At 43.9% G+C, this 23,976-nt stretch overlaps 1 protein-coding gene across 1 annotated transcript in view; it reads left to right on the forward strand.

Annotated features, from left to right (window-relative positions):
- Window positions 1-23,976, forward strand: part of LOC115339543 (vasoactive intestinal polypeptide receptor) — a 122,189-nt gene that overhangs the window by 40,323 nt on the left and 57,890 nt on the right. Inside the window, exon 3 of the mRNA XM_030009683.1 lies at window positions 19,018-19,125. Coding sequence (XP_029865543.1) covers window positions 19,018-19,125 — 108 coding nt within the window. The remainder of the gene's footprint in view (window positions 1-19,017; window positions 19,126-23,976) is intronic.

A 23,976-nucleotide genomic window follows, 5' to 3' on the forward strand; every position in this document is an offset into this window, starting at 1 on the left:
GATCTGAAAGCCTGAAGTTCTCATAGGCCTTGGTGTGCTTCAAGGGAAGTCATGGCGACCTTCTTCCAATGAACTGCTCTCCCATCCCCATGCCAAAGCTGCTCCTGTCCTGGTGTCGAAGCAGAGGAAGGAAGGGTGTGCTCCAAGGCTGCAAGGTATCTATGAAGTTGGGCCAGACAGTTGAGATAATCTCCTTGTTCTCATGACATGGAGCACACACCACATTGGGCAGTCCTTCTGGAAGGCTCTCCAGTCCCCTTCACACACTCCCTGCTTCAGCGATCAGGAGAGGAGAGAGAGGTCGGTGATGCCACCTTTCCTCTTTTAGCCTCCCAAGATTTCTCCATCCCGGTCTCAGGCAGCAACCACGGAGCTGTGCCTCCCTTGAGGAGCAGGCATGGCACACCGCGCATTGGGCACGTGGGGTTTCAGAGCAGGAGAGAGGCTGCGAGAGAGCACAGGAGCTGCAGACCAACGTGCGAGACAGGACACGGGTGTGTGATGTTGAAAGGGTCTATGCTAACACAATTCCCCAGTGGGCAGCCTGCAGAGAGCTTGGGAAATTTTGACACAGCCACCCGTGCTGTCTTAAATCGTAGAGATCAGCGTGGCAGAGAAAGAAAGCTTTTGGGGTTGGTGCTGTCCCATCCCACCCCGTCCCATCCCATCCCACAGCAGTGGTGTCAAAGCCCCAAGTTGAGGCATTGAGTTGGACCTCTCCCCCTCCAAGTGCCTCTCTCAAATTGCAGGTCCTGGTTTGGGGAATAAAGGAGGTGTAGGGACCGGCGGTAGGCTGTCAGGCTCCGAACACAAGGTATCACATTGCTGGGGGAAGGGGTGGGAAGATGCGCATCGTGCTTGATGTTTGCATCCCACCTCCTGAAAGAGGAAAAAGTGGAAGAGGATGTCTTCTCATCCTCTCTCCCTTGGCATTGCTTGCAGTTAGGCTACAGACTGAAGGACAGTTCTGCACAACGCTACTTAATGATAGAATAGCATCCTGGGGACAAGCTGGTCCCTGCAGGAGCTCTACTGAATGCAAGGATGGCTTTTGGCCCCGGCTTTTATCTACTAAGATACAGTTTTCTTTAATTCGGAAACTATTTCAAGTGTCCCTGTACAGTTAAACGCAGCTGTTTGAAGAAATGTTCTTCTGGAATCCAGTAAAGGGAAAAGTCAGGGTAGTTAAAAACATTCATCTGAAAGCCAACTAAGTGCTTCATTTCATTTTCATGGATATTTAAAGAAATTCAATTAAATACAGTACGTTCAAAATAGAAGAATAAATACTTCAAGTGTTAATATTTTTTTCTGCTTTTTCAAAATGATTTTTCTCATTGGAAATTTTAATCCAAACCAGGTTTTTTTTTTCCTCTCCGCTGAATTAAACTTCCGGAAACATTTTTCCTGATTCTAATGTAGAAACACACTCAGTCATTTCACAAGCCCTTAATGCCCAAGCAGTAGCAAGTATATAAAAATCCTTTGGACTTTGTTTTTCATAATGGAATGCTGAAATATTGGACTGGGATAATTCTGCATTTCCACCAGTCATTTCTACCTACGGTCACTAAATGGGACTGATCCAGAAATTGCAGCTGTGAGTACTATAAAACGTTTTTTGTCCATGGAGACAGTACCTGCTAATCCTGAGTTAATGTCAGATGCCATTTGTGTCTGTCTGCATGTCCTGGGTAGAAATGGTCATTGATGACATCAGCGTGCATCAAGTGTGTATAGGGACACAGCATGTATCCAACCAAATTTTACAATGCAAACAAACTGTGTGGAAAGCAGTTGGCATCCATTTGCCCCAAAACATCAGCAGGTATTGAAGAGCTCGATACCTGACTCTTATCTAAACACTCACGGCTGCCCTTGCAACCAACGGAAAGAAACCAGCAGCTCTAAAGTGTTGGCTCTCAAATGGGTGACTATGGGTGAATCATCTTATGGAGAAGTCTGCTTTGAAAGTGGTGCGGACAGGTAACTTCAAAGTGCCTAAATGGGATGTGGTTCCCCCTTGGAGTGTTTAAGGCATAGCGTGTGAGCACAAATGGGACAAAAAAGATGTTTTTCTGGAGTGGGGCTCCAGAACTCAATGAACATAGCTGAGTACAGCTGCAAAATGAAACTTTGAACTTTGATGGTTGGGGGTGAGGGGGAAGTTTGCTGGGAAGAAATCTTATGAAGGTGATGATATGAGATCATAGGAAGGTGATGACTGTTTAGCCTGAGTGTTGCTAGAAAGAAAAAATCCTGGTAAAACTCCCAGGAAAAATGCAACTTTAACACAGTTCAGTCCCCCAGAGAATGGGAATGGAAAGCAATTGAGATTCCCTGCCACCTGTAATGTAATACCTTGATTTATGGCCAGGTAGGTGTGTTGCCATCTGCACATTCAACATCCTTTCAGCAAAAAGGAAATCGCTTGAGGTTTAACAACCGATTTGTTATCCTTTCTAATTAAATGAGTGGAAATAAGGAAACACATCTTTTCAGTAGAGTCTGGAAATAAAGCTTTGTTTGGAAGCCATTATCAATTGTATTGATCAGAGGGGCTTAATCACAGATGTAATTTGATTTGTCAGATAGATCGGTCACTTATTAAGAACACGTGGTGGTAGTGCTGAGATTGATCACTGGCTCAGGGTAAGCAGGTAGATCTCCACTGATAAACAAAAATGTCTGTCTTAACACTATTTTGTCTTCGAACATCCATTCCTTATAGTGGGTGTGTGCGCATGGGTGAAATCGATGCTTTCTTTTCAAATTAAACCTCTGTGTTTTCAGTGCTGCTAGTAGGTGCCAACTGCTGTTCCTGGTGTCAGCAGTCCTGGACCACAGGACTGCTGTTTATTATTAGCAGGATGGGAGTCCCTATTCCCTATTAGGAGTGTGATTTAGTATCTGTGAAGTTACCCACATTTGAGGAGACTTTAGCAGGGACACAGGAGAGACACAGGGGTCACAAAAGCATGACCACCTCTGATGAGAAGAGGTTAGCTTTTCAGCACGGGAAGGGCTGCAGAAGATGCAGCTTAAGGAGAAAACAGCGGGGAAGATCAGTTTAAGCTGGCAGTGTGTACACAGGAGAATAAAACGGCTGTGAGATCAAAGTCTGGACTTTAAAGGAAGTTTATAACCATCAGAGGATACTGAAAAGCCTTTCTGGAGGTCTGCAGGAAGGAGTGTTTTATTGACTTCATGGCAGAGCTTGCCCAGTTTATGAAAGGGTGTGTAGGATGCAGTTGTGTATTGCCGCACAGGATGGATTTCATGAGCAGGACTGCCCTTGCCGTCCTCTGCCCTGTTATCCTTTCACCTCCATGCTGAAATAACTAGTGAAGATGTAAAGCGACAATTGTGATTCAATACAGAAGTGGATTCTTTACCGTTAAGGTCAAGACTAAGTAGACTGAGACCGGTTTGTTTCACATGGGCAAATAGCCATTGCATGGGAATGACTTTTGGGGAGGGATTTCTTTCACTTGATTTTAGGTAGCTCTAGTGTATTCTGGCCAAGCATAGGCATCTCTTTTAGGATGTGATGAATCAAGTTCGGATTGTCTTGCCTGTTGACGAGATCTTCGTTTACTGTGAGGAGATTCTTAGCGACCAGCTCAGCTGTGTTGGAAATAACCACACATCGCAGGTGATTCCTGCCCTGGTGTTCACTGGCTTGGAGGGGATTTGGCCAAATGAGGTGAAGTCCCAGTTCCATCATTAGGAGTGATGAATCTGTTTGTTCACATACAGAATTGCATTTCAGGAAGCTAAACTTTCACTTGGGTATTTGTTAGATGATCTTTCTAGCCCTTTGGCCCCCAAAGAGTGGTCACAATATAATTTGAGGCATTATTAAAAAAAATCTTTTGAAACACCTGTTACTGTGCAAGTGGCAGGATTCTTCCCTGCTCAATGCAGGACTGAAGATGTACAAAATGCCTCCTCTCAATCTCAGTGCAGACTGTGTTCTAAAGGACCTAAAACTCAACTCAGTGAGATCACCTGCACCATTTCTATGAAGTTATGTAGAAGACTTTTTTGCTGGGTTTTGACATGTTGGAAAGGGAGTTTTGGTTATTCCTCACTTTATCACACAGCTAAAGAGAAAGTGCTGCTGGACTGCATCACACACAGATGTACCTGGGTGTTGGACTAGTGAAATTTGGAGTTTTGTTATGTGTGAGGTGTCTGGCTTTCCTTGCCAGAAACAGGCCATTCTCGTGGCAGGCATGGGTGGGATGCACTAGATAAAATACCATGAATGACACAGATCATGTCTGCTTGTAATGATGTCATGCAAATGTGAATCATCAGCTGTGGATGCCTTAATTTCCCACCCTAAGAATGTTTTAATCCCACTCAATGCTAGTCTCACGGTTGCTCTCCCTGCAGTCTTTGCCTTACTTGATATCCACAGATGATTGCAACTACAGTAGCACTGTTGCTGCAGTTAAGTTGACGCCTAGGTCTCCTGGCCTTATTTTTCCTCCTTTAAAATAGAAATATTAATATTTTCCTATCTAACAGTGGTAAGGTAAGGACAGATTGAAAAGTGTCCAGCTATTTTGTGATTGGAACCTGTAAAAACCCTGTGGGTAGACAGAGGAATAGGAAATGCAGTATTTTAGCAGCACCCACAATTAAAATTCACAGGAAGCTACTATGTATCTGGGGAGAAATAACACCCCAAAACAGAAAATTCATGTCATCCAGGTTAGGTTGCCTCTTCTCTTTCTCCACACCTCTTCTCCCAAATAAATCTGTACATAGTACCATACATCAATCTGCAATGGCTGCGGGTGCAGATTTTTGTGGATGATGTTTTCCCAGCAGCTGCTTAGGGAGTTCCTTGGGAATGCCCAAGTTGTGTCTAACATATACAAAGCCACGTTGCCCTATATGCCAGTGCCAAGCAATGCAGTGCTGTAACGGGTATGCAGAGGCAGGAGCTAAAGTTCTGACGGTGCTCCAGCATCCAGAACAGCCCAGACATTTAGCTCAGCAGCATGTCAGTGCAGTTATACCACCAGCAGCCCTGCAGCACTGCTTTCTGCAAGCTCAGTGTAGTGTAAGCAGTTGGTAGCAGGTGGGGTTTGGGGGTTCAGCTGCATCATTCAAAGGGTTCCTAGGTCATATCAAAATGTTCAACAGTGCCTGTGGGAGTCCTGCCTGGGCAACTGCAGCATCAGTTCAGCCAAGTCAGTCCCAGGACTGGAATGCGTTCAGTGAGAACTCTCTCTGCCACCCCGCTGGACAAGTGTGATGAGAAGTTTTTAAGAATTGCTTTGCAGAAAGCGGTTTCCATGCTGCCAGCAGGCTGATAGCAGGCTGCGAGCTGCCCGGTAGCTGCCTGGGCAATCTTCTTTCCCTTTCTCTTAGCTCTCTGGCTGTACAGGGCTGCTTCTCTGGTGGCATCTCCCACCACTGCAATGTAAAACAAACAAATAAGGCAATTCCACAGCCTAGGGTTCTCCAAGGCACTTAGTAGTTTTAGGAGCTTGTAATAAATAGAGTTCCTCAGTCCTCTGCATTATTTTGAAAATGCTTACAAACATACTTCAAAAGTAAAGGATGCAATCCCAGCCCCACTGAAAACCAGGCTTTTACTCCAGATACATTTTCAGCCAGGACATCTGTATGCAATACAGTGACTGCTTAGCTGATAATACAGTTAACAGCAGTAGGGAAGCTCTCCCAAGGGTTAGGAGGAGAGGATGGCTGGAGGGGGTTTTGCTTTCCAGACTCACAGATGGTGGCAAATCTCTCTCTATGTGAAGTGTGGCTGAGCTCCTAAAGGCTTGCTGCAAGGCAGGTCTCATCACTGCGTTGCTTCTTGCTGACTTCCACTTGCTTTTTTTACGTAATGATCCTGGAGCACAGAGAGGGGGGGTTGTTTTTATTTTTAAGAAAGCTTCACCTCTCCGTGGCTATAGTTTACAAAGAGTTTAGCTTAACCTGAAGCACCCAAATAAAATTTAAAAAAAAAAAAAAAAAAAAAGCAACCCCCTCTTTTTTGTTAAAAAGCCAAGAAAAGCAATCAGGTCTAGGTCGGCTGGCTCGGCTCATTATCTGTTTATCCCATTATTGCTAATCAATTTGCTCTGCAATCAGATACACTTTCAGAAGCAGGAGAGTCATTTAGGGATGGCAGTTGAACAAGGTACTGTGAGTTGTGTCTGGGTGGGATGAGCAGCTCTGGAGAGCATGCCACTGTGCAGGAAGCACAGCATCGAACGGTAAACAGCCTTCGTGGAGATTGGTGGGAATACCAGGCAGCACTGGTATCCTGGAATCCTGGCCCAGTTTTGGAGTTTACTTTAATGGCATGGAAGTTTGAGTATGAGGGAAAATGTTCTAGAACAGAGAGGGGAGACCTTTAAACCACAGAAGACTCCTGACAGCAGAGCCTGGTGACCTGAGCAGGTGGGAATGCGGTTTTCTGCATTAACATAGTTCCTTGGCTTAGTATCACAAAATCACTGAGGTTGGCAGGGACCTCTTGATGTTATCTAGTCCAAACCCCTGATAAAAGCACAGTCAACCAAATCAGGTTGCTCAGGGCCATGTCTAGTTGGGTTTTGGATATATCTCCAGGTATAGAGACTCCAAACCTCTCTAGACAACCTGTTCCAGTGTTTAAGTATGTTAACAGGGGAAAAAAAATCTTATGTTTAAATGGAATTTCCTGTTTTTCAGTTTGTGCCCATTGCCACTCTATTTTCTTTGCTTTCCCCTGAATACCATTGGATATTTATACACATTGATAAGATCCCACCCGAGCCTTCTCTTGTCTAGACCAAACAGCCCCAGCTCTCTCAGCCTTTCCTCATACGTGAGATGCTCCAGTTCCTTAATCTTCTTGGCAGCCCTTTGCTGGACTCTCTCCAGTATGTCCCTGTCTCTCATGTACTGGGGAGCCCAGACCTGGACCCAGCATCCCAGATGAGTCTCACCAGTGCTGAGCAGAGGGGAAGGATCACCTCCCTTGACCTGCTGGCAACACTTCTCCTAATTCAGCCCAGGATAGCATTCACCTTCTTTGTGGCTAGGGCACATTGCTGGCTCTTGTTAACTTGGTGTCCACCAGGACCCCAGGTCCTTCTCTGCAGACCTGCTCTCCAGCCCATACAGGTGCATGGCTTTATTGCTTCCCAAGTGCAGGACTTTGCATTTCCCTTTGTTGAACTTCCATCACTTTATGTTTTTTCAGGACTTTTTTTTTTTTCTCCAAAAGGGAAGACCTTCGGCTTGATTTGGATCCTAAATTCTTGAAGTTAAGTGCAAGTGAAACGAGCTAAAAACTGCACAGCTGGAGGCTGTCAGCATCTCATAGAGTCAGAGCAGCATTTTGTCTGTCCGTTCCCCACAGTTCAGTAATGTGGAGATAGCTGAGATGATTTTCTAAGTGTCACTGAAAATTGCCAATAGCCATCAAGGAGCTGCTACAGTTGAGCTGCTTCTGATACCTTGAGTACTTCAGCACTGCACTTTATATTTGCAATCTAGACCTGTCTGTCTTGCAAGCAAGATTTGAAACTAAATCAAAAAGTCAGAAAAGTGGAAAACATGAAAGAATATAGGGCCAATCCCCCTCCCAATGCCTGTTCACATCTGCTTAACTTGTACATGCTTCACACTTGTTATGGGCAATAAAGCCGAGTCCTGCAAGCCTATCATCAGCGTTGTCACATGCAAAGAAATCCAGGTGGGAGATGGCCCATGTGTAAACTCTGAATACTGCTTTTGCTGTTCCACAGGCCTAGAGCGGAGGCTGGCTTGAAAAGCCAAATTTGGAGCTTGGGGTTCTTTGTCAGTCTCCCTTGAAGAAGTCAAGGCGTGTTTGATGGCAGAAGAAGCAGTGAACATATGGAAATTAAAAGTCAAGCTGGAAAAACGTTAATGAAGTTTAAATTAGGAGTCTGTTTATTCATCACCATCTGTTTATAGTGCAGTAAGATAAGAAATAATTAATAGTTCCTTGCTTGCAAAAGTTCAAGTGAATTCTCACCTTCCAGTTGCATAAGACCTCCTGGGATAGATGATGTGTTGGTCGGATTTGTACGACAGTCCGGTTATCAGCGGCTTTCCAGGTGCTCCATGGCTAGAGCAGGCGCTACGTGGCTGACGGCAGCTCAGGCACTCGAGGTAGTGCACACGGCAGGGTGGAGAAGGGGGTGGATGGACCGCTCACCCCAGGCTGGGGAGATGCTGCGTTTTCTGGCTGCATCGGGGTGGTGGTCCCTGAGACCTGCCAAGTGCTCCTTACACCTTGGCATACGTGAAGATGGATGGTTTCGTTAACAAAAAAACACTGTTTTAAACTCAGTAGCAGAGGGAGATTTCAGGTGAGCCACCAGACTTGCAGATTTGAAGGGTGGTAGCTTCCAGGGGAAATATAAATCTTGGCAGATGTCCGAGGGGGACTCCAGGTAATAATGTAAGATGGCACTGGTGCAGCCAGAGGAGAGACCTGTCCCGAGACTGAGAAGGTCTGCAGAGAGGCTTTGCTTGCAGGGGAAGCAGACAGGTTAGTCCCTGTGGTTCAGAGCAGTCAAAGAAAAAAATCAAGAAAAATAGTCAGACCCTTGGACAGGGGTTGACTCTTGTGAGCCCTTAGCCACACATAACCAGTGTGGCCTCCAGTTGTCATTTCAGGTTGTGTAGGGCTCTCGTAAGTCTTGTGCCATATCCACCAGCCCCTCCAAAAATCTCATGTATCCTGGGACATCAGGAATGGCATTGAACGACTACTGCTGGTCAGCTAAATCAAATCTAGTCAATATATTCAATGAAGCCTGGAGAACAATTTAGTTCAGTCTGAAATAGATACCTACATTTGATCTCAATGATCTCTTTTAACGGCAAAGGGACCTGCAGGACTTCTTTCAATGTTATCTTTCCTTAGTTTTTCATTAACTGTTCTTTATTACTCTGATGTAGGTGATACAAAGGGCCTCTTGGTTTCAGTCTTGCTCTGACTAGCGGCATCAGGCAACTTCCAGATATGACATCAGTCCTCTGCATTCCTGGACAATGTGACCTCTCCTACAACAGCAGAAAATTCAGCTGGTGACATCAAGACCTTAAAACCCAAACTCATTTATCTCTCTTAGAGGATCAGTACCAGAGTCGAGGTCCCTTTTATTTAACTGAAATTTTTCTTCCAGTTATTGGACAGTGGCCATGATACTCATTTGGGACAGGCCACTGCATGGTACCTCCAAATGGTCTGCCTTCATTAACGCTTTTCTCATCTGCTCTGGGACTCTTCCCAGCCACCAACACTTCATGTTGCAGCTCTTACAGAGGTGGAGCCTGCTCTCTGGAAATTCAAAAGAAAGAAATCTGCCCTGTATTTTTGAGAGGATAACCTTCCCTTGATCACGCTAGGAAAGCTGGCATCTGAAACGCGAGAAGGAAGCACATGGTGCCACGGTGGTAAACCCAGGTTCAACCCTTAGATGTGAGCAGCCCCCAGACTTTTGTGTCTCCACTGGGGACTGCTAATTCCCAGTTGTATAGTGGTACCTCCGCAGTTGCTTGCCACTGTCTGAGCCTACCCTATCACCTGAAGTCCAGACACCTACCAGCGACAGGATGAAATTCAAACACAGATCTACACAGCAGCTCATCACTCTTCCCTGTAGAGCTAAGAGCTGATTTTTGCCTTGACCTCACCTTCCTACAGACACAATCGTGAGACAAGACGTTACAACATCTGTTTTCTGCCTTAATAATCTATAGGGGTGGAGGCTTTGCTTTTGTTTTTCCTGTTGCTGACATGTCCTGTCTGCAAGCTTTCTAGCAAACAGCAGTGTTTGTTTGACTTGGGAACAGCTGTCTTGTGGCTTGTCGAGATTAACAGCCATTTAGCGGACTTAAGTCTTGCACTGAAAAAGGCATTTTAGTTTGGAGAATATGTAACATTTTTAAATGCCATCAGAGTTTTGGTTACTGTTTTGGGTTTTTTTAGCATAATATATAAATGCACACAGCCTTAGTTACGCAAAGGTTATAAAAATAGGAGAAAATGCTATTGCTGCAGACCAATGGAAAGCAAATTCAAAGCATTTTCAAAGCTCTGGATAATTCCTCAGATGAAACCCGTCTATGCAGAGGTTTTGTTTCTGACAACGGCTTGTATTTGTCCCCCTCACATCCTCAGATTTCTGGTTAAGAACTCTCTCCTTCCTCAACTTTTTTATTTTTCTTTTCCTGCTGACTGTATCAGAGCACTTTCATGATGGTATCCACTCTTTTCACATATGATAAGTATGTTGGAAAATGTTGCTTATTCCATAAGTTACGTCAAACTCCTGTTAAAATATATGGCCGAGATCTAAAACCTGCTGCAGTAGGTGGAGATTTTTCTGCTAATTTTACTATGCACTGGACTTTCTGTAATCTAGGTGCCTTTATTTCTTGATATCCAGACCTTTTAACATAAGAAAGTAAAATTGTGGAGAACATGAGAATCTAAGGTCAGAGATACCACGCTTTACATCCACCAGGCTGAGGTAGGGTTTCTATTATGGAAAGCTTTTAAATTATCGGTGTCTCACAAGTTTAGCTTTTCTTTTTTCTTGCCTTCTAACCATTAAATATGACTCCATGTGAAACCAAAGCTTTCTGGTCCCTCTTGTCCCTTCCTACAGAGCTCAGGTACAGGACTTCCACATAGCCTTTCCTGCTTCTGCGGATGCCCCTCTATATTTATGGACAAGAAGCACATTTCCAGCACAAACTCCAGCACATTTAATAAGCAAGAGCCAGATCATGAAGATTTTACATGGTGAAGCTCTCTCCAGCTTTGCGTAAGGACTGCAGTATTTTTCTAGTAGCAGGACAGGCAGTCTGTGGCTTACAGTTTGTAGAGGAAACTTCCATTTTACCCTTCCTTTTTTCAGTGGGGTGTCATATTTTAGTCCAATATTTACCGTGAAGAAGAGCAACACAGCATTGGCTGAAAATCTCCTCCATTGCAAAGCACATCATTTGGTCTTGAAGGTACAGGATGATCCTTCCAAGTAGCAACAGGATAAGATTCCTCTTAATAATGCCATAATTGCTGTAGGAGAGACCTCTCCACAGCTTATTCCGGATTGGTAAACTGTAAGCACATTGCCAAGGGGGGCTCTCACTTGCCTGTTTGCCTGCAAAGAGCAAGTCAAGCTGAGTTGGTCAGTGGGAGGGTTTGCACTTCATTGAAGCGGCCAGGTCTCCAGAGCTCTCATCTTTATGCTACCATTCAAGTCGCCATATACATTTAAGCAAGTCAGGGAATTCATGCAGATCGGACTAATTGTTGGAAAGTTTAGGAAAATTCTCCTGACTCTCACAGCACTTGAACCATCATTGTGAGCTGCTGCACTCACGTCCTGTCCTTGCTTGGCCTGTTCTATTAGGAAGACCCACAAAATCTCTAATGCTTTCCTCCTCGCAACATCCCTTCTGGTAGGCAAGACAGTGAGGTATGGAGGAGCTACAGCCTGTCTGAGTCCCATTTTAGATTTATATTATCAGCGTAGTCACTCTTGCCTCCCCAACAGTCAAAAAAGCATTGCTAGAGGTTGAGCCTAGTCATCTTCACTACAAATTGCTATCTGAAGGTGCCAACATGGGAAAAGCCACACAGGAAGAGCAGGTACTTAAATTCAAAGTCTGATTCTCTATAAATCCAGTTCTCTACAACTTCCGGAAGAGCAGGGGTATTTGAGCGAGGAATGAGGAAGCCCTGGAATAATCCTTTAAGCATGCTTCATGTCAGAGAACTAGAGATCTCTCTCTTGTTTAGACCATAGAATCATAGAATGGTTTGGGTTGGAAGGGACCTTAAAGATCATCTAGTTCCAACCCCCCTGCCATGGGCAGGGACACCTTCCACTAGACCAGGTTGCCCAAAGCCCCATCCAACCTGGCCTTGAACACTTCCAGGGATGGGGCAACCACAACCTCTCAGGGAAACCTGTTCCAGTGCCTCACCACCCTCACAGTGAAGAACTTCTTCCTTACATCTGATCTAAATCTACCCTCTTTCAGTTTAAAGCCATTACCCCTTGCCCTATCACTACATGCCCTTGTAAAAAGTCTCTCTCTGGCTTTCTTGTAGTCCCCCTTTAGGTACTGGCAGGCTGCTTTAAGGTATCCCCCAGAGCCTTCTCTTCTCCAGGCTGAACAACCCCAACTGTCTCAGCCTGTCTTCATAGGAGAGGTGCTCCAGCCTTCTGATCATCCTCTGGACTCGCTCCAACAGGTCCACGTCCTTCTTATGCTGGGGACCCCAGAGCTGGACGCAGTACTGCAGGGGGGGTCTCATGAGAGTGGAGTAGAGGGGGAGAATCACCTCCTTTGACCTGCTGGTCACACTTCTTTTGATGCAGCCCAGGATACGGTTGGCTTTCTGGGCTGCAAGTGCACATTGCCGGCTCACATTGACCTTCTCGTCAACCAACACCCCCGAGTCCTTCTCTGCAGGGCTGCTCTCAGTCCATTCTCTGACCAGCCTGTGTTTGTGCTTGGGATTGCCCCGGCCCATGTGCAGGACCTTGCACTTGGCCTTGTTGAACTTCATGATATTTGCACAGGCCCACCTCTCAATCCTGTGAAGATGCTGGTGAGGAGATAAGTTACGGTTTTGGCAACCCCCTTTGTAAATCTTTGGTTTGGATCTTTTGTCTCAGTTTATATGTTCTGGAATCAGGCAGAAGGGCTCAGCTTACAAATTTCATTTATAAAGAGTGATCTGGAGGGATGAAAAAAGTCAAGTGTTTATTTAGTTTGCCAGTTAAAGAAAGGCTGAAAGATTAGAAACTTTTTTTTTTTTTTTTTAAACTTGTTTCCTAGTAGATGTTGATGATGGAAAAACTCATGGGATTTTCGTGCTTAAAAATAATCCTCCAGAAATAGTCTCTGGTGATTTCTTTCACATTGTTTAGAATGACTCGGTCTGGGGGCTTAAGGTGAGGTTTCCTTCATACATCTTTGAGTCAAATTTCTGCAAACATTTAGGAAGAAAGATATCTTTTAACACTTTCTGTTGAATGCTTGGACAGTTTCTACTGGAAGCCACTGCAGAAGTGCAAACCAGAATTTATAGCAAGTAGCGGTGTTCTTGTTACTCTCCAGCTTGTACACAGAGTGGGAGAAATGAAATCAATATCTGTCTTGCCACAGGTATTGAGGCAAAGTCCAAGGTAAACTCTTTTCACTTACCCTCAACCTGGGGATCCTTTTTTGCTTTCTGTGATTGTCCAAGTCCATTTTCTGCTGAATTGGGACTTCAGATCCCTCACTGAGGGATGAATAAAGGAGCATCAGTGAGCCACAAAGAGCACATCAGTGGTGGGAAGGAAATGCTGCAGTGTCAAGGGTTTGCATGCCCTGGCAGGCTTGTAGTTTTCTTTCAGCTAAAAGTGGTTTTTCTGTCACAGCCTGCCTACAGTGCTGGAGTGATAGCAGGCAGCATGACAGGTAAAAAATACCCACATTAAATACAAAGCCATGGAAAGTTGAAAGGGGAGCTCTGAGGGGACGGCTTTGCTTCAGAGCAGACTGTCAGTGTTGATAAAAATAAAAAGGTGATGAGATGGAGCTGGGGGAGGAGAGATGCCCGCAGGACGCTTGAGTGTATGAGTGGAGCTGGTGGGGAGGAGGGCAGAGCAGCGAATACGGGAGGGAAAGGGTTGAATTTTGCAGGGAAGGGTGGAAGGATTCATTTAGTGAAAGCTTGGAGCCAAGCTAGCCCCAGTCAAACCCAGTCTGTCACAGGAAAATAAGGTAAAACCTTATTCTGCAAGTCCAGGGCAGGGCAGGATGGGGTAGAATTAAAAACACAAAAGATACTGGGGAGAAATGATAGGGAACTTCTTCCATGCTAGAAGCAACTAAATGGGCTAGGACACATCAGCTTGAAAAAGAGATGCCTGAGGAGGGATATGAAAGAGGATTTTATGGTTTTTCTCCCCAGGGAAAGGGATATTGTGGTTAGGTTAGGAATATTTCTGTCTTCGTAAAAGAACTAGGCAATTCCTAATGAAATCAGCAATGAGCAGTTTCAAAGTGAATACAGAAAAGGATGTATTTTTTCTTTCAGTGGACACTTAAACTGTGCAAATCCTTGGCCCAGGAGGTTGTGAATTTTAAAAATTTCCATGAATTCAGAAGCAAAATCAAATTTCATTTAATTTAAAAGATTTATGGAAGAAAAAGGATCTATCTAAGGTATTTTTTATTATTCCGTGCAACTTTTAAGATTTAAATAGAAGATTATCCCTGATTCAGGAGGTCTCTGCTCATTGGAGTCTGGGGCAGTAGTAGTAACCCAAGGCTCATGATGGGTTTTCCTAGCCTCTACTGTGACTGAATTCAAGCTGCCTGTCTGGAATTGAGCTAGTAGATTGTTGCAGGGACCATCTTTTGGGCTCTGTTTTCTTCAGTCAGGCAAAAGCTTAGTGCTCAACTGGGACAAGAAAGTTGATGCAATGATAATTGGTTGTAACGAGACCAAACTGGGCAAACCAGGGGTGAGCACCTAGGCTGCACTTCTGCATGAGCTTGTCAGTGGGAGAATGAATGTCACCCAATAGCTATTTACAGTCCTGACTCCAGAGAGGTTGGAAACTGCCTGCTGATAGCAAACTGGAGTGAAAATGCGTTTTCATTGCAAGCACGCCAGCCTGTGATGGTACCCAGTGATATTTCAGCTTGGCTTAATCAAGCTGCGCTTTCACCTCGCTGTTACCTACCTGTGGGTAGTGAGAGGCATGCAGCGATCCTGAGATACCCCAGGCATCAAAAGGGTATCTTTGCATCTGAACGTGGATTCAAAGAGCAAAAGTCCTGTGTGTGAATGTCCTTCAGGAGAGACCAGGAGTGACCCCATTCCTTAGGGAGAATTTGGTGTGAATGACAGATGTGCTGAAAGGGGTTTTTTTTCTGAATTGGGAGTTCTCCTGGGTTAAGGGAGTGCCTGGTGCCAGCCTACTGCCATTCACTTCTTCCCTCAGCCAAACCTAGTCACACCTCACAGCCATGCCAGCGCTCTGGAAGTCATGTTTATTCATGAAGGAAAGTTATTCTCTGCTGCTTCCTAGATAAGCTTTGACCATGTATTTGCTCTAAGTGTAGATAGGACTCAAATAAATGTTTTTTGCGCTCTATTCTGCCAGTTCTGCAAACCACTGTATACCTGTGCCTCATGATGATTGACCTGTTTTCTGTTTATTAACCTTTTAAAGGGAGAGGAAATGAGGGCCTGAGCTTTGATTCACATTTAGCGGAGACAGTGGAAAAGGTTACCACCTTCTGCAGCTGTGGTGGGATTTCCTAACCCACTGCAGCCAGGACTGTGTCAGTGGTCTGCGGCCACTTCTTCTGAGTCGGAACCTCTTAGAGGAGGGCTCTCCAAAGTCCAGCTGAGGCTGATGCAGCCCGTGGGTTGCACTTGGGGCGTTTGGCTTGCCAAAAGGGAGGCTGAGCTGCTGGATGTAAAGATTTGAGCTCCTGCGTGTGGCCGACAGCCTCCAGCCCATTCCTTGAGCAAGACTTTAGGAGCCCACTTCAAGAGGGAGAGAGGTGGCTGCTAGTAATTACACTAATTGCATGGCTTATAGTGCAATGATGAGCAGTTTGATCTGCTTATCTGAAGGAAGGTTAAAAGGCAGCTTCTTTAGACTCGTGAAGGATTTCTCCTTGCAGCCCTCCAGAAGAAGATATTTGGCTCCAGAGAGCACTTCACGATCTACCAGGCACCTGCAGGACAAAGCTGAGTGTCTGGAAGTCACAGTTAAAATAATTGAAAAGGAAAAGACTCTCTTTCATATATATATATATATATATGTATACAAACACTTATAATGACAAGAGTTTAAATAGCGTACCTGATTACCCAGGGATGTGGTAAATGCTACTTTCTTGAAAAAGTCACACGCTTATTTTTACACTGCTTCTCCAGACTCCCTTGTAATCCTTTCCAAAGCAAAGCACAGCCCTTGGCAGTGCGTATTCCTTGGCATTCAATAACAAACAAATGAGCAGAGCAGCACTTTTAATTGAAATGGACTTGAAGGGTAGGTGTATTCATGGCTCATTTGCACCTGCTGCCTTGGGTAAGGATTGATAAATACCTTTACCTATCTTCCTGCAGATACTGAGTGCAAGGGAGAAGACAACATTTATAATTAATTAATGGAGAAGCATTTAGCAATCACCAAATATGATTTGATCAGGCAAAACAATTTGTCATCTTTATGACATCCATGAAGACCAAGTGATGCCACAGGGAAGAGAGGGATTTCCTTTTTCAAAGGCACATTGCAGCTGTTTCTGCCCTCAAATAGTTTTCTTAGGTATTGATCTGTCATGCTGAAATGACTGAATATTGCCTGGCAACCCCCTGATCCCAGCAGTTTGCCAGGGTAAGGTCTATCAGATTTGGAGAAAGACAACCATTTTTTGGAAGGTTAGCTGATAAAGGTTGTCCGTGTCCTGGTTTGGATGGACAGGCATAAACTTTTGCCTTGTGTTGTAATGGGATGACCACAGGGTGAGCAGCAAGTGTTGGACTGCAAATGCAAAGCATCTTGGAGGTATCAATCTTTGTATCATTCCAATGCATTAAACTCAAGTTACTCATGCACATCCTCCTCTAGTCATTGGAGAGAAGAGGACAGCTCCAAAGAATGATTCATTTTCTGAACTTTAGATAACCATCCTACAGCAACATGAATTGCCAGCCAGAGCTCTGGTTTCCATTGGCTTCTTTAGGTTTACAGGTCTGGCATTGAGATGCATAGATTTCGGTATATGAAACCCACCTTTAAAACCTGGACCTTTCCAGGCAACTGCACAAATATTGTCAGCACGTCTGGGGCGGTCAATAAGGAAGAATGGTGTTGGAAGAGCTAATAGGCAGATCTGAGAGGTCTTTACAGGGGCAATAATTTTTAAAGATCCGCTTTGTGTGTCTTACAAGGCCAGTCTTGTATGTCTTCACTTTATTTTAATCAAAGAACTTTTGTTGCAAAAGTGAGCACCTAAAAGCTTTTTTAATGCATCACAGGTGGTGGTGAAAAATGCTAACACAGAAAAAGATACATATCACAAAAATTCTCAAAGCACGTAATTCAGGACATTTAAAAAGCCATCTGATTCTATCACCTTGTATTTTATTTTGCATTATAACCTGTCCTGAGGTAATGGGTGCATTAGAATTTATTGAGGATGATGAAGGAAAAGATTGTAGAACATGAAAGATCCTCTCATGAAATCCTCTGTTTTCCATAGGCAGAATATCTAATATCTTAGCACTTTTGGAGCTGCTGGCTGGTGGCAGATAAGTATGACGCTGTGGAAACTGAGCTTTGCACCTGATATTAGAAACCTGAAAACTGAATTTTAATGAATGCTACAGAAGAGCATGCATGAAGAAGATACCGTCAGTTATTCATTTTTCAGGCTCCAATAAACTCACCTCAGGACTTCAGTTGAAAAGTTCTGTTTGCTCATGAAAGAAGGAAGGAAAAACCCGTAAAATAACTTTGAAAGAGAACTGAGGGTTCTTTTTCAGCTTCAAAGCATTTTTGTGTGCTCTCTTTATTGATCTGAGACAGCGTGCTGCCTCTGTCTGAACAGACTGGTGATGACACCAGCCTTTTTCTTAGCTCAAGTAGTAAAAGATGAATTAAAGGAGGAATTTCAGATCGGGATATAATTACCAAGAAATGCAGCTTGACAGTGGTTTTCATAGTTCCCTTTGCTTGCACGTGAAAAGTATTTTCTCAAAGTTTTCTTCTTCATATTCTAGTTTCTCTTGTTAGGCTGTTGACCTTAACAGCAACATGCTAATGACATTTGGGGAAGTGTTGCAATCCAATGGGGCATGACAAATAACCGAGAGCAGAGGTGCTATAAAAAAGTGGGATCTGTTGATAACCCATCTATCTAAACTAGGCAGCAACTGAAATGCCTGTCTGTTGGAAATTTCAAGGGGAAAAAAAGTGTTTTCAAAATTCTAGTAAGAACTCTAAAATATGTAAGATGTTGAGGCAAACACACGTCTGTTTTTTTTTTTTTTTTTAATTCAGGTCTGCCAACTCCTTTTGGCTTCAGTGCTAACGTTACATTACTCAACAGTGCAGCATGTCTGTGATATCATTAATGTCTTTTGAGAAAGCAGAAATAAAAGGACAAAATCAGAACAACATATTATAACTCTGTAGGAAGGACATGCAATTATTTTTCTCCAAGAAAGTTTTTATTCTATCCAGAAAATCTTCAGAAATGCTGAATTTTAACAAAATCCTATGTTTTCTCCCTGAAGTTAGCTCCATTGGTGGTTATACCTTCATTCCGAGCTTGGATAGCTGGGAGCGTACCACCTTGCACCACCCTTCCATGGAGAGCATCTCCTGACAGCACTGTCCCTCCTCAGCCTCCAGGAGTGTTTTGTGCCTTCTCCCTTTTTAAAGAGAAAAACTGCATCTGGGGAAGGGATTTGGCTCCTGATCCCTCGATTGTCATCAGCATCCCCTTCCTCCTGAGCACATCCCCTGCACAATCATCTCATTTCAAGGGGAAGAAAAAGCTGGTGACAGAAGTTTGGGGGAAGCAGAGAAGGAAGGGGAGCATGTCTCACATGTTCAGACCAGGTGTTTTAATGCATCAGAGAGAGAGATTTAATTAGGCATTTCTGCCTTTTTCATCTAAAAAAAGGCACTGTTCTCTATTAACTCCGATTCGCCCGGTTCTTGCACTGATCTGCTGTTCTTTCTGTACCAATTTCTGGAAAATTACAGACACCACCAGTGCTCAATTTCAGGGACTGGGAGAGCTGAAAGCGACCTCTTTAAAGAAAATATTTCTGTGCCTTTCCTCCCAAAAGGTGCCTGCACCACGGTGATAGGCTCCACAGGCCTTTGCACAGCTGCTCTGCTCTGCCCCGGTTCCTCCGCTCCATCCAGCAGATACCACTCATGCTTGTTCCACCAGCTGCTTTTCTCTTTTCCCCAGGTTGCAGAAGGCAGTGGGACAACATCACGTGCTGGCCTGAAGCGGAGGTGGGAGAGGTTGTGGTACGGCCGTGCCCGAAGTACTTCAGATTCCTCACCACCTTTCTCGGTAAGCGAAACCAGACGGCTCATCTCACTGAAATGGGTTTTATGGCTTCACTGCCTGTGGGGTTTCACGTCGTATCACAGGGGAAGGTTCTTGGTATAATCAGAGGGAGAAACAAGCTCTTTACACAAGATAAAGGAGGTTTCCAAGCCATACATGAATGCCCAAACCATTAGAGCGTCCTCCCTATCCTTTTTGCAGCACCACGTACTACTCTGGATGATAGGGATGCAAACATGGCTCCTGGTGAAATCCAATAATATGGATGTTGTGCAGTGAAAAATGAATCACCTTGTGTAATAGCATGTTTGTTGTACAAAATGAACAGTTTAGCACTATAATTAATTAAGTCTCTGACATAAAATAAACAAGCTGAAACTGTACATAATAAAGTATTTTTCTGCTGAAATGGCAAATTTGGCCACAGGCCAAGAAATTAACCTGACGAATAATGGGCAGGGAAGGTTAATGGAGAAAGTAGCTTAACTCACTCTTCAGGGTGTTCTGGGAAGCTTTTATTTAAAACTCAGATCTCAAGGGCCATGCAACAACAAGAGGACTCTGTCTCCGGGTAGTTTATAGTCATTATTTACCATTTTTATTATAGTAGCCCTGCAGACCTCCACAGAGAATTATGCTCTTTTGCACTGGAGATTATGCACCAAGCTGATAAGTGTCCACTTTTACAGCCTTACAGTCCAAACACATATGATGATAGATTTTGAATGGGAGTAAGGATACAATACCACCCCTGTTTAACAGGCCAGGGCACAACACTGATTAACCAGCACACGCTGATTACATGACTTGGCCCAGGCCACACCAAAAGTCTTTGCAGAAATTCAAAATCCCCAGAGTCCTATGCTAGTGCTTTAACCTCCCTGTTTCCAAAACTCCCCAGTAGTTCATCATTGCTGTGTCAACACCCAAGGGAAGCAGGCAGAAGCTGCTGTAATTTAACATTTTGCAGGACAAGACCCCTGCGCACTGGTTCAGCCATGTGGAATAATTGCCTGCTGTTGATGCTTTGTGCCCTATCCTCTCCTGAGCACAACGTTCGCTCACTGGGTTTTAAAGACCCAGCAGAGTTAGTGAAACAGGAAGAAAAAACTCTTTAAGAAGTTTTTCTAATACTTCATCCCACCAGGGCAGAGCAATGAGGAAAGTATTATGTATGTTTGATCATATATATGTGTCATTGTGGCTGTGTTGAACTTAAGCTAATGAAAATGGGACACCTTTAATCGTGCGGTAGGATGGGCTTATGGGACTTAATAAACTTGCCCATTCAGGGCAACTACTGCTTTCCAAGGTGTCCTAGGGCATCCTGGTCTCCAGGTTCCCCTGCAGAATGGTGCAGTTCTCCAATAGTTCATGTGTCATTGGATCTCTCAGGTACTTAAGGGTATCTCAAAAAAACTATGCTTAGGCGAGTGAATGGTTCCTATTCTGGAAGAAGTCCAGACTTCACCGAGAGCAATCGGCATCACTTGGGCTCTCTGTGCACTTATCTCAACGTGCCAGGCCAAGAAAGAGCCTCAAACACAAGCCAACCCGTGACCCTTCCCAGCATACCCATGTTGTAGCGTGGCTGCTGGCATTTGTGCTGTTCCGTGAGCAGTGAGCTCAGCAAATGTCATCTAGCCTTGCAGCTGGCAATGTCAGCAGCCTTCTAGGGGGATTTCACATTGATTTGGATGAGTTCCCTCGAGTTAAGTGTAGTTTTTTGCATCTGACTGTCATCCAAGGATTCCAGTCACTGGAAAGCTGGCTGGTTGGGTCAGTGATGGCTAGGGTATGATTCATCTCATCATAAATTAGCCACTTAAGGAGATCAGATGAACAGCACCATGAAAATACTTATTTCTCCTCACTTAGTGTAGTAAAGCACAGAGTGACTTGCTTTGTTGGAGAAAGCGGATTCAGAGCTCTTTATTTTTGCTGTTTCTAATGCAGGTGTGTCTGTATGAGAGAGGTGTCTAGGATCCCATTAATGTCAACAGTAATCTAGTCAGTGCAGCCAACAGACAACTATACGTAGGAACCTGAACAGCTCTTTAGATGTCATTTGCTGCATTAATAAATTTTCTGTTGAGTGTAGTAGAAATGCCGGCTCTAAACTCACAGGTAAGCTTGCATGAGGGCTTCATTCAGTTTCCTAAACACAAGCATCTGGTGCCATCTGAGATACTCTGGGGGATCTAAGAAATCCGTGAGGATTCCTCAACCGGTGCTAAGATACCTGTATTTAGGAAAATAATTTCTAACCTGGAATGGCATTTAGAGTTTTCCATATGTAAACCTCTCTCTGAGCTTGTTTTACAGTAAGTGATGAGAAATAGGCTCCTTAGAGGTGCAATTCAGCTGACTTTCAGATTTCAACTTCAGGATGAATTGAATAACATTGATAAACCACATATTTCTCTTCATTTATAATCAATTGATTGTAGAGTGGCTCTGGCAGATGTGAATGTCTTACGATATGAGTGAATCCCACCTTTGCAGAGCATACATGCTAGCATCTTCTTCTGTAAACAGAGAAACTGATGCCGTTTCCAAAGCAGAAACAAAAGCTTTGATTTTCTCTGAGCTATGCACTTTGTACAATCATATACAAATGTGGAAAGCAGATATGGTCTTAAATAAAGGGAGGGTAAGATTGCCACTTGTGTTGCAGGATTTATTGCAAAATTAATGCCATTAAAGTTTGTGAAGCAGTTCTTCCTGTGTAGTAGTGAGTATCATTGAATAGCTTTCAAGGAAATCAATCATCTGGTTAATGTTTATGTCTTACTCTTTGATCCCTTTGCAGGAACATGAAAGCTTATACCAAGTTGTGAGCAAGAGAAAATCTTTTTTATATTTATAGCAGGAAAAGGGTGAAATACTGGGAAAAAAAGAGTTAATGTGATTTTCCTGCCTAATGGAGAATATGCTCTTCAAATGACTAATATCCTGTCTCATGGTAAATAAAAGATAAAATATCTTGTGGCATTTAGAAACCTTAAAATGCCTAGCATAGTCCTGATGTCATTTGACATTAAGTTTTTATGCCATTCACAAATCCAGAAGATTTTCATTATTTCATGACATTCATCAGTACCATGTGAAGAAGATGATAGATTAAAATATTTTTGTCACCTTTTGTTATTAAAGTCCATTACTTGCTATCCCTTGACCAGAGCGTTCCAGCTTTCTTTCAATACATGGAAGATAACATTTGTAATAGAGATTTGTTTCCCACAGTTGCTCCAAAAGCAAATTGTCCATTGTGCACATGTTAAACAGTAAAAATTAGCACTGACAGTTTTCAAGCTTCAACTATGAGATTAATTGATTTAAGGGGGTGGGGTTGGGAATAACCAAGCTCTGGAATCCCACTCAACGAGGTGAGCTCCTTCTGAGTTTCGGGCTTGCCAAACTCCTTTTTTATTCTGATGCTCTAAATTTACTTCTGCTCTCCTTTCCCCTCCCTCATAAATGCCTTTTACTTCTCTTTCCTGCTCCACTTCCCTTCCTCGTGCTTAGTGGGCCTACTGACTGCGAGGACTGCAATTCATCATTAATTCTGGTATATTCCTATTTTCAAGCCATCTAGAACAGAGCTATCCGGATCCTGTAGTGCCGCTTCTGGAGTCACCCAGGCATGGCAGCTTCCCTGTGGGGAGCTAAGCACACCAATACGTGCGTGCGTTTGCGTAGTTCAACTCAAAATCCTTCAATATTGGTCAAATGCATTGAAACAATACCAGCACTGTTATCAGATATCACTGCAGCTTCAGCCGTATCTTCCCACCTCTGAGAAGGTGAGAGTCCCCATTGCAAGAGTGAAATCAAGGAGGGAAAAGAGTAGTTTAAGCCAATATTCAACAAAAGCAGAATGTGCAAACTGCCATGAATAGAGTCACAGTAGAAACTGGAGGAAGGTTCCGGTGGGAAGTAAAGGTTAACTTGGGAGATAGCTTTGATGAGCTTTTAAAGTGATTAGATGATATTAAGGATCCACAACATCTACTGGGCTGCTTCTGCGTGTTCTTCTGACGGACCCGTGGCATTTCATATGCCGTGAGCCAAAGATAGAGAGAGGGAAAGAGACCGGACCGTGTCACTCACTGACTGCCAGGAAGGTGAGGGACTCAGTTCTGCACCGGTTCACTGAATATTCAGATATGATTAGTGCATTATGAGCTATAAACACAAGCCAAGACTTTAAATATTGGTCTCAGGTGAATCTGGAGTTGTCTCAGCAAAATTATGCCCCATCCTTTGATTGTCATTGCTAAGAATGCTGTCCGTCTGGCTCAGGGTATTTCCTGGCTTCAAGCTGCTGCTCTTTGTCCTTTTTAGCAGTCCCAAATCCTACATGCTGAGAAGCAAATCCTCCAAGTCATATCTGGCTTTGGATATCCATGGAAGCAATGCTTTTACTGGCAACCTGGAGTCTTAGAAGGAGCACGAAGCTGTCTGTGCTTATTGTTGACAGCTTTTACATGCACTCAGTTTGTTAACCTGATTTCCATGGTGGTCATTCAGAAGTTTTTGTGCAGTTCTTCAGACAAGAATTAGGGTGGGATGGGAGTCATGTAACCAGACTCCCGTGACTAACACCAGCTACAAAAATTGGCAGTTGTGTTGTGTGTCACCTCTAAGATACATACTTGTGCAGAGCAACACTGAGTGTTTAGGTTTGCAATCTTTTCCCCTAAGTAGGAATTTTGAAATGACAGGGGTATTGATCAGCACTGATACATGAAAACAGCAAGCTTTTCTTCTTCTACAAGGCGGTTGGGAAAAGTTCTAGGCTGCATGAGAAAGATGATTCAATCCGGTCAAGGGATTTATAAACTCCTTAAT

Source organism: Aquila chrysaetos, chromosome 3, assembly GCF_900496995.4.
Source record: "Aquila chrysaetos chrysaetos chromosome 3, bAquChr1.4, whole genome shotgun sequence".
Classification (NCBI taxonomy): domain Eukaryota; kingdom Metazoa; phylum Chordata; class Aves; order Accipitriformes; family Accipitridae; genus Aquila; species Aquila chrysaetos.